General features: G+C 33.7%; 1 protein-coding gene across 1 annotated transcript in view; it reads right to left on the minus strand.

Annotated features, from left to right (window-relative positions):
* Nucleotides 1-1,543: 1,543 nt before the first annotated feature.
* Nucleotides 1,544-12,294, minus strand: part of LOC103261537 (phospholipid-transporting ATPase IB-like) — a 115,987-nt gene continuing 105,236 nt past the window's right edge. Inside the window, 3 exon segments of the mRNA XM_021712926.1 lie at nt 1,544-1,591; nt 4,888-4,900; nt 5,155-5,203. Of these exon segments, the coding sequence (XP_021568601.1) occupies nt 1,544-1,591; nt 4,888-4,900; nt 5,155-5,203 (110 nt within the window).

The raw sequence follows: 12,294 nt of genomic DNA on the forward strand, positions 1-12,294 counted from the left end.
ACAGGGCATAAGAGAGAAGATAGACAAGTGGGACCTCATTAAACTGACAAGCTTCTGCAAAATCAAAGAAACCATCAAGAGCGCAGGGAGATAGCCTGCAGACTGGGAAAAAGTATTTGCCAACTCCAGGTCCGGCAAAGGCTTTACATCTCGGATCTACAAGGAACTCAAATGGGCTGAAAGGAAAAAAACAAACAACCCCATTATAAAATGGGCAAAAGATATGAACAGACACTTCTCAAAGGAAGACATCCGAGTGGCCAACAGACACATGAAGAAATGTTCAACCTCACTAATCATCAAAGAGATGCAAATTAAAACTACACTGAGATACCACCTAACTCCAGTCAGAATGGCAATTATCAACAACTCAAAAAATGACAGATGCTGGAAAGGATGTGGTGAAAAGGGAACACCACTACACTGTTGGTGGGAGTGTAAACTAGAGCAACCTCTGTGGAAAGCAGTGTAACGATTCCTAAAAGCTCTAAATATCGACCTGCCATATGACCCTGCAATCCCCCCTACTGGGAATATACCCTGAAGAACTCAAATCACTCTATAAAAAAGATACCTACACACAAATGTTTATCACAGCATCGTTCACAGTAGCAAGAACCTGGAACCAACCATGCTGTCCATCAAAAGAGGACTGGATTTAAAAAATGTGGTACATATACATGGTGGAATACTACGCAGCCATAAAAAAAGAACAAAATCATGAATTTCGCAGCAACCTAGATAGAACTAGAATCTATAATACTGAGTGATCTCTCACAGAAACAAAGATCTGAGTATCACATGTTCTCACTCATATAGTAGACCTTGAACATCTACCATAATACTGTAAAAAAAGAACTGACAGTGGTGGGAAATTATAGGGAGGGGAAGGGAGATGGGACTAACGGTAGTCAATATCTGTCTGGGGATGGGGAGACACCCCTTATTAACAAGGGTGCCTGAACGATGCACATTTGTATACCTAACCCTTAACTGTACCCCACAAAAAAAATGTAAATAATAAATATGTGATAAAATATGACATAGTCATTAAATTAGATATGAAAATTAAAGATATGGAAAATTGTCAAAGATCAGTTATGTGAAAAAAGTAAGCTACAAAATATTAGGTACATTATGAATTTATTTTTGTGAAAAAAAAGTAAGTATATATAGAACAAAGACTTAAAAGTAAAATCCAAATGTCAATATCATTCACATTGAAAGGTATGGGCAATATGTATTTCCTTCTTTTTCTGTATCAGATAAAATTCTGCTATAATTCTGGACTTGAATAGTAATAGTCAATGAAAAGTCTCAATTAGTGGCATGCTAAATTGAATCTATTTGAAATGTAGGGCAAGAAAGGAAATGTTTAAAGATGTTAATGACCAATATGCCTTTATCCAGTTTAAATCATCACTTGAATCTGCAAAACAAAAGAAATACAGAGACCAGAACAAATGCTTATTATGTTTCTAAAACTTAAAATAAATCAGCATATAAATAACTATAACCGATTGTAGAGAAATCCTGAGAATACTCACTTTATCTCCAATCCAGCTTTCAGACAAACAGTAACAACCACATACTGCATGAGGTGAGATGGGAAAATATATTAGAAACTGTCATTAGAATCCACATCACATCTCTCCTTTCCTGAACTTCCACCTCAGTTCTCTGTCTGGTGGATTCTGATACCACAAAGTTGCTAAGCATTCTGCTAGGTGTTAGTTCTGGGCAGGATGCAGTGCTTTCAATAAATATGCCATACTTAGAAATTTTTTGACATATGACTCAAATCAGTGCTTATGCCATAAGCTCTTATATATTTACATTCTCTAAAAATAGCGTAGAAGATGTGATTATATTTAGAAATCTAAATGCTATTGATTAAAAATACAGTTGGGCAGAACAAATTGAAATCATTATAAATCAAAGATTGTCTTCATTATTCTTGACCTTTTCATTTCTGTATATATTTTAGAAATAGCTCAACAAGACTCTGGGACTTTTGATTGGGATTATAATAAATCTATACATCCATTTGAAGAGAGTTGATCTCCTTATAGTATTTAGCCTTCCAGTCAATGAACATGGGATATTTCTCCATTTAGATTTCTTAATATCTCCAATAGAGTTTTATAAATTTTCTCAAAGAAGTCTTAAAAACATTATTGTTAGATTTATTCATTTTCTCTGTATGTTTGATACTACTGTAAAATGATATTTTAAAAAATTTTATAAATATTTAAATCTTCTAAATATTTATTGCTGGTATATTGAAATATAATTAATTTTTAAATATCAGTATACAGCAAACTGCCAACTTCTTTTTATTAATTACAATATCTTATCTATAGAATATTTTCTATGTACATTCTCACATCATCTGAGATTTAAAACAGACTTTTTGCTTTTTCAAAGTCTACATATGCAGGTGGTCCTCTATATCTGCGGGTTCCACATTTGTGTATTCAACTAACCACAGATAAAAAATATTTGGAAGAAAAAAAGGATGGTTGTGTTTGTACTGAACATATGTGAACTTTTTCCTTGTCATTATTTTTTAACTATTTACATGACATGTACATTGTATTAGGTATTATCAGGATCCTAGAAATTATTTAAAGTATATGAGAAGATATACATAGATTATAAGTGGATTCTGATATACACAGGGGTCTTGGAACAATCTCCTACTGATACTGAAGGACAACTGTGCTTTTTATTGTATCTTCTTGTCTTATTGCTCTGATTAGTAACTCCACTACAGTGTTGAAGAGAGATGATGATAATAATATGCATCTTTGCCTTATTCCCAGTCTCAAAGAGAACGCTTTCAGTGTTTCATTAAGTATGATTTTGTTGCAAGGTCGGTTCTCGAGCAACAACAGACAAGTTGAAAATCATACTTTTGAAACAGTCTTTGATTATATACATTTCTGTAGTTCCAGTATCAACAAACTAGCAAGCGTTTGCCATCATCTAAGCTATTCCAAAACCCTTTTACCTTAAAGATTTCCAGAGACCAGACCTACCTACCCCTCCAAGTTCATCTTTGTCATTACCCAGGGCCCCCCTTGCCAATGCACAGTTTGCACTGCGCTCCAGTTCCACTGACTTCTTTCACTTCCCTGCAAACACCAGGGCTGACATCCTCTTATTGGAGGTTTACTCCATTTCCCTGGGGACCATTTTTGGGCTTAGCGTTTTCCTCCAACTCATTAACATTGAGACCAGTATGTTGGGAGAGGTGGGTTAGTAACCTCATTGTGCTGAGCCGGCCGGCCGGCTTTATTTCTTCTCTGGCATCACATTTTGAGGTTTTCAGCCTTGGTCTAGTCCCCTTCCCTTTCAAAGTTACTACGGTAAATTATCGAGATACAATTTTTTTGTTGTTGGTTTTACTATTCTGGTTATATATTTTTAAGCCTTAGGAGATTGAGATTCAGTGAGATCAGTTTACTCTGGCATCTTATCTAGGTGTCTCTTGCTTGAATGTATGTATATATTTAAAGTTCTCCATATATTTAGAAACTCTTTAACCTATGGGTAAAATCAATGCTTATGTCATAAGCTCTTACATTTACATTCTTTATAAATAGCATAGAAGATTTGATTGTACCTAGAAAGTCAAGTGCGATCTCTCTAGGATGTAATTTTTATGAGTACTTGGTTAGATGTACCACTGTATGTTCAACACGCAACAGTGTTTTGCATATTGCAGGTCTCAACAAATATTAATAAACAAATGAAATAAACAAACAGAATCCTATCTGATTATATTTTTTCCTGGGGTTGGGAAAAGTGTAAGGCCTAACAAGGTGGAGAGGTTTAAAAAAGAAGGAAACATGTTCTATGCACATGTCCAAATAAACAATCAAATAACACTGCCTGACCACATTTGATGTTCAAGGATACATAATGTAGAGTTAAGTGCACAATAAATAACATAAAATAATCAAGATAACCAGTTAAAGTAAAAAAAAAAAAAGGCAATATGCCAATAAATTGTTTTTTTATGTAGAAAAGAACAAGGGAAGAAATGGTTTACGATACGTTGTTAAGTGAAAAAAGAAAAGCATGCAGAGAAGTATGTTTCTACTTGCAAACAAAAGGGAAAACACACAACTGAATATGAATTCACAATTCTTAGAATTAAGAATAAGAAGCTACCACAGTAGTTGCAGACACAAAACGCAGATGCCAGGAAGAAAAATCTCACTGTATTTAATGACACAATATTCAAATACAGAATATATATCGACAGAACAAAATGCCATGAGAAGTGAAAATGTAAAACTGGGAAAATATTTTGTAAAACACATAAGAAAAAATGAAAGAATATCCTTAACATACAAATAATGGTTATTAATTAATAAGAAAAAAACCCAACCGCCCAATAGAACAATTGGTAAAGGAAATTGAGAAGCAGTTCACAGAAAGAGAAAAGATAATGATTTTGAACCTTACGCAAATATGCTTATCCCTAAAGCAAAAAGCGCAATAGGATGTCACTTCACCTAATGGATCAAAAATTGTGATAAGAACACTGCCTGTGGGCACTTGGGAAACTGACATTATCATCACTAAATTTGGGTAACCTCTTTAAAGGACTACTTAGTAATGTCCTCCAAAATTCACAATAGACGCTGATCCAGCAATGATACATCTAGACATTTATCCTACAGATATACTTACTCTTAAGTTTAAAGAATAGTCTTTGCCACATTGTTTATAATGGCGAAGAACCAAAAACAACCAGGAGACTTGTTAAATAAACAATGGTAAGTTATTCACACAAGCAGTCCTGAAAGAAGATGAAGTAGATATTTATGGGCTGATTTGTAACCATCATCAAGGCACATTGTGTAATGAAAAAACAAGATATACCAGACTATTCCCTTATACAAAAAAAAGGGAGGGTAGAGAAGTAGGTAACATACATTTGTATTTTTCTATAATTTCTACATTTCACATTTTTAGAAATGTATAGGAGCTATCACTACAATAATTTCTTCTTAGAAAAGGTATTGAAGTGTGAGAGAGACCAAAAATTCATGAGATACTGTATTATAATTCTTGAATTTTTCTACTAAAAGTTAGCATAAGTGATTTAATGCACACAAATGATCTTACCGTAAAAATAACATTCCAAGAAACAAATAGTCTGTAGTATAACCACGTTGTAAGACAGTATATAAAAAATAGAAAAGTCATTTTTTAACCTTTATAGAGTCTGAAACTTAGACTTTGGGTTTATTTTTACAAAAAAAAACACCCCATACTGGACTCCAAAAAAATGTATCAATTATTGGTCAAATTTCTGAATTTCTGTCAGTGACAACAATGCTTTCTTTGCTGGTCACAGTTGTGACTTTTTTCTACCTCTTACTCTATCCAAAGATACATTTTTAAAAAATGAATAAATCACAAGGAATACATGAAGGTGATTATTAAACCAGGTTTCATATGCATCTAAACCACCAGTCAGAATCTGTACATTGAAAGTCCAAACAGTCCAATGAGCAAAGCTAAGTAACAAGGCTGGCATTTTAAGAATTTTGTTCACATTTTTCACACTATTCCCTTTCTAATATTACTAAAATAATAACCCCAACAGATCATTTGAAACTATTATATAATTCCATTATTCTCCTCAACTATTGCTAAGTCTGCTGTAAAACTTAGAATTTCATCCTATATTAAGGATCAATACTATTTCAAGATTAGGATGATTTCTTCAGATCTTCTTTACACTTAAATTTCAAATACATGTTGATGGTCTCTGGTCCTGGCTGATAGGGAAATTTTGGATAGGGAAATTTTGGAGTGCAAATTCCTGACCCTAATGCCTATTCAGATAGTATACTGGGTGAGAACCCATTAAAATACTCGAGGCTTATACCCTTTCCTAAAACTATATGCAATGGAATATTTAGGGTATCTGACTGAAGATAACTACAGATAAATATGTGAATTGGGTTAGATCAGCTGGGAGAATGATAATCATGGTTCTGAACCGGGCATTGACCTAAACTTGGATAGTTTTATTGGGAGTAGGATAATAGTATAGATGAGAATGATATTATAATTGACTTTCTAGTCAATTCCCCTCTTTCTAGGGAAGAAACTACTACATAGGAAGGCAATGTTAGGAATTTGCAAGCTATGTTGGGACAGAAGGAAAACTTCCAGTAGTGTGAAAGAAATTCCTTTCCTTCTAGATATCATACAAAGTCAACAATATAAACAGAGAAAACCTCCACAAAATCTGTGTTCTGGAAACAAAAAGACAAAACAAATCCACAGACTCAGAAAGCTCATGAGAGCATCCAAGCAGCTAAGGTGGGCACAGAGGCTGTGCTTGGTAAGTGAAAGCTCTCTCATGTAAAATAAATAACAAGCTAGCTCAGAGCAGCAGGTCTCAGAAGACATCAGCAAAAATACACTTCAAACAGCCGGGGCAGAAAAATCTAACTATAGTTGACCTTTGAACAATACAGGCTCGACCCATGTGGGTCTACTTATATGTGGGTTTTCCTCTTCTACCATCCCTGAGACAGCAAGATCAACCCCTCCCCCTCCTCTTCCTCAGCCTACTCAACATGAAGACAGAGAAGACTGAGACCCTTATAATGATCACTTCCACGTGATGAGTAGTAAATCTTTCTCAATCTTACGATTTTTAAAGAACATGTTCTTTTCTCTAGTTTACTTTTTTGTTAAAAAACAGTATATAACACATATGACATATAAAATATGTGTCAATCAACTGTTTATGTATCAGTGAGACTTCCAGGCAACAATAGGAAGTAGTTAAGGCTGTTAGTAGTTAAGTTTTTGGAAAGTCAGAAGTTATACCCAGATTTTTGACTGCACAGCGATTGGCGCCCCAACCCTTGCAATGTTCAAGGGTCAACTGTAGTTGCATGATGAACAATATAAAAGAGAACATAGCACCCATAAAAAAAGACTATAAGAACAATGGAAGAAAGTTCTATTTCATGGCTTGCATGCTTATTATTTGCTATACTATAAATGTATATTTTATGTATAAATTATGCTTTATTTATTTGTTTTTAGTCAGTCTCACTCTGCCGCCAAGGCTGGTGTGCGGTGGGACTCCCACGGCCACTGCAGCCTTGACCTGCTGGGCTCAGGCGATCCTTCCAATTTAGCCTTCCAAGTAGCTGGAACCACAGGCATGTGTCACCATGCCTGGCTAATTTTTTATTTATTTATTGTAGAGACAAGGTCTCACCAAATTGCCCAGAATGGTCTCGAACCCTTGGGCTTAGGCAATCAATCCTCTTACCTCCGCCTCCCAAAGTGCTGGGATTACAGGCATAAGCCACTGTGCCCGGCTAAATTATGTTTTTAAATGATTTAAAAGCAAATGGGTGGGAAAAAAGTAGGAAAACTTATCAGATAAAAATACAAGAAAATATCGCAATAAAACCCTATTATAGCCAGATGGCAAAGAAATAACTGGACAAGCCAGAGTAAAAAGACTTGTGATTTTATATATTTAACTGTAGAATTAAGACCAAAAAAACAAATGTGGTGTTAAAATAGTCATAATTATATGTGAAGATACAGGTGAGGTAGATGAGAGGCAGAGTAAGTTTGCAGATGGTCTCACCTATAACAATTGCAAGTCAAAGCTTACAAATCAAGAAATAAAATCCTAAGTATACTTAACAGAATGAAGATATGCCATGTTCAAGATCACAGGATACTGAAGGAAAAGGGAGAAGGAAGGAAGAGAAATATGATAGTTTATTATTACTTAGATGAGGAAACAAATGGATATGTCTAAAGAAATAGAGCACTGTTTATACAGACTTACAATATGAAATTCAAACCTTCCTGAATATCAGAATATACACAAAAAACAAGGAAAACCAATGACATCATTAAAGATTAGAAAAGATATTAAAACAAGAAATGCAAAGTCATATGAGCTATCCCAAAAGAAAACTTTTTATTTAAAAAAATAAGTTTCAGATTGAATTTCAAAATAATACCCAATTCTATCTATATATAAGCAACACACCTAAAAAAAAAAAAAAAAGTAATTCATAAAGTTTGAAAAATACAGGACGGTCAAGGAAAATACAAACTGAAAGCATGATACATGATTTTAACACTAGTTAAGCAGAAATTGAGGCCAAAAATAATGAAACAAGAAGGGCACATTGTAAAGCAAATTGGTACAAGTTATAATAAATATTAAACAGGAGCACTGGTGCAACAAATGACAAGCATTTCTACATCACAAATTGTGAGAAGCAAAAAAGAAAAATACAATAATAGTAGAAGAGTTTCACTCACTTTTCTCTGTCCATGAAAGTTCAAAAGACAAAAATAAGCATGACCATGCTCTCTTCCATAAAAAAAAGTAACAGGGCTTTCCCTACTGCCATAATCAATTAGAAAATTGGCCAATATATATGAAAAAACTTTTTTCAGACATTGGGTAAAAGACAAGACTTTGGTTCCTGAAAGAAGGGTAAAAAAATAGGTGAGTTTTGCCATTGTTCTTGCTTCATACCTAAAAGGAATTTCTGGATGACTATGCAGGGAGAAAGAACCCAAAGAGAGCTCAACATTTTTGCTGAGTTAATGAGAGAGATTGGACTTTAGAAAGGCTGTGGTGGCTGGAATTTGCAGAACAGAATATGGAAACTATTCAGAAAATAGTCTCCAGAAATTCACAGAGGAGTCTTCATAAGTCCTTAGCTGAATGCCAATCTGCATACGTGTACTGAGAAATTCCACAAGGCCAGCAAAGAGCTATGATCATGAAAAAAAAATTACCACAAAACAGCTGGCTGAAAAATGGTCAGATCTGTGAGTTGCTCAAAATTTCATAAGCCAAAGTGAAAAGATCTTGTTCAATAGTATGACACATTCAGTATAGACCCAAGAGGAAATAACCTTAGTTGAGGATCTCAATTTTTCCTAGAGTAAAGGATACATTAGAATCAACTTTAAAAAGAAGAAAAACAAGTCTTGAGAGGATCACATGGGTCCTCGGGCAATTGCCTACATCAAAAAAACCCAACTGTTTAAATGTATGCAAAAATATCAACAAGCAACATAAAATTCATAATGTCTAGCATCCAATATAAAATTATCACATGTAAAAAAAAGAGGAAAATATATGATCTACAAGCAAAAGAAAACTGGCAATATAAACCAATTCAGAATTAATAGAGATGTTAGAATCAGCAGAAAAGTCTTTAAGGAACTACTGCAAAGATACTTAAGGATTTGAAAATAAATACGAACATAATGAGAAGGGAAATGAAAGATATGAAGAAGAACAAAACAGAATTTCTAGAGATAAAAAAAATAAACACATGAAAGAAAAATACCACTAAATTGTGCTTTACAGCAGAGACACTGCTAAATAAAAACACAGTGAACTTTAAAAACATGGCAAAAGAAACTAAAAGTGAATCAAAAAGATAGTATAAATGAATAGCGATATGGGAACTAATAAGTGTAGTTACATAAGTATACTTGGAGTCCCAGAAGAAGAGGAAAAAGAAAAAGGCAAAAGAAATGATGAGCAAAATTTTTCCAAATTTGTTGAAAACTTTTAGCAATTTTAGGAAGGATAAATCCAAATCAAACCATACATTAAGCCAAATTAAAACCAAATTGCTGAAAATCAGTGATAATGAGAACAATCTTAAAATCACAGAGAGATAGAAAATATTCTACTGAGGAAAGAATATAAGAATTATCATAGACTTCTCAACAAAATACTACAAACCAGAAGACAAAGAACTGACACTAAAAGTATTGAAGGAAATGAACTATCAATCTAAAATTATATACACAGTAAGAATACTTTTTTATCAAAAAATAAAGGCAAAGTAATGACTTTTTCACAAATAGAATTTTTTAAAATATTCATTTGCTTTCAATTTAAGAGGAATGTAAATTTGCTTTAAATGCATATGTTAGAAATGAAGAAAGATATAGGGCAGACATGGTGGCTCTTGTCTGTATTCCCAACATTCTGGGAGACAGAGATGGAAGGACTGCTTGAGCCCAGGCATTCAAGACCAGCCTTAGCAACACAGTGAGAGCTTGTCTCTACAAAAAAATAAAAATAATTAGCCAGGTGTGTTGGCATGTGCCTGTAGTCCTAGCGACTTGGGAGGCTAAAGCTCAAAAGGATCACCTGAGCTCGGAAAATCAAGGCTGTGGTGTGCTGTGATCATACCATTGCCCTTTGACCTGGGCAATGGAGTGAGACCCTGGTTCAAAAAATTTTTAAAAAAGAAGAAGAAGAAGAAGAAGAAAAGATGCAAAATCAATGACAATCTTCTAGTTTTCACAAGCTGGAAAAAGAACAACTGAACAACAATTAAATAAAAGAATAGAAAATAATAAAAGTAGAAATGAATAAAATAGAAAACAGGCAAACAGTATATAAAATCAAGGAAGCAAAAAAATTGGTCTTTTGAAGCTATCAATAAATTGATAAATATCTGCATGATCAAGACAGAAAAGGAAGAAAGAGAGAAGTCAAAATTACCATTATCAGAAATGCAAAAGAAGATATCACGACTTAACAGTACAATGAATGTAGATAAAACATGGATAAAAATAGCACATTTCTTAAAAGACACAAATACGGCCCAGCAAAGAGCAACGATCATGAAAAAAAATGACCACAAAATAAACAAATGGATTCAGTAAAAAATCTGAATACTCCTATATCTGCTAAAAATATATATATTTATAATTAAAAACTTTCTCACAAGACTCTAGGCCCAGTTGACTTCATCAGCAAATTCTATCAAGTATTTATGAAAGAAACATTAATACCACACAAACTTTTCTCAGAAAACTGAGAAGTAGAAAATGCTTCCTGATTCAATTTAAAAAGCAAGTACTATGCTAAGCTAATTAAAAAATCCAGACAAAGAATATAAAAGTCAGACCAATGTCCATCATGAACATAGATGTAGAAATCCTTAGCAAAATAACCAATTCAAAATTAGTAGCATATAACAAAACATAATACATCATGACACATATAGGGAATTATTCCAGGAATGCATGTTGGGTTACTATTCAAAAAACAAAGAAAATAATTCATTATATTTGCAGAACAAAGACGAAAACTGTGATCACTTTAATAGATGCATTAAAAATCTTTTGATCAAATCCAAAATCTACTCATGATAAACATCGTCAGCAAACTAGAAATAAAGAGAAACTTCTTTGGCATGATAACGGGCATCTATGAAAAAACTTCTATTATAATTAAAGGTAAAAGGAATCATTCTTTCCTCACAAGATTAGGAAAGGTGCAGACATGTGCATACTCATTACTTTTTATTTTTTTAAGTGGGATTTATTAAGAGGACAGAAAAGCTCCCACTAGTGGGAGGGGACCTGAAGTGGTTGCCCCACATTCACTACTTCTATCTAACATTGTATTGGAGGTCCTAACCTGATCTTGTTTGTTGAGATCTGGCAATTAAGTTCACAAACTTGCCATGTGAGCTTACATTGGCAGCACTGTACAAATATCACCCTCCCTACTCACCTGATCTGGCTCCCAATTACTTTTTTTATTTATCCGAAGATAAAGGAAATATTGAAAGGAAGATATTGGATGACATTCAGGGCATCAAGGGTAATATGATAATAGCTCTGATGACATTCCGAAAAAAGAGTTCCAAGATTACTTTGACAGGTAGACTAGGCACTGGCATCAGTGCATAGCTTCTCAAGGGGAATCCTTCAAAGGTGACTGTAGTGATATTCAGCAATGAGGTACGGAGCAGTTTTTACAGAATGAGTTCATGAACTTAATTGTCGGAACTTGGATAACTTCAATGAATTGTTTTTACAAAAATACCAAGGTAATTCATGAGAAAAGCTTACTCTTTTCAACAAAACATACCCTAATTGGGCATCCATGTGCAAAAAACAAACCTCTACCCTTATATCACATCATAAACAAAGATTAATTCAAAATAAATTAAAAACTTAAATGTAAAACCTAAAATTAGACAACTTGTAGAGGAAAACAGTACTTAATCTATGTAACCTTAGAAAAAGCAATGGCTTCTTAAGACAAAAAGGAAAGTGGAGACCATAAAAATTTTTGATAAGTTGTACAGAGAATTTAAAGCTTGTGATTTTCATGATAAACTAAGACAATTATAGTCAAACCACAGATTAGGGGGAAAAAAAATCAAAATTTATACTTGACAAAGGACTTGTATCCAGAAAGAACTCTTACAACTCTACTCG

This window comes from Carlito syrichta, unplaced genomic scaffold (assembly GCF_000164805.1).
Source record: "Carlito syrichta isolate Samal-C Ts95f unplaced genomic scaffold, Tarsius_syrichta-2.0.1 Scaffold303736, whole genome shotgun sequence".
NCBI lineage: Eukaryota > Metazoa > Chordata > Mammalia > Primates > Tarsiidae > Carlito > Carlito syrichta.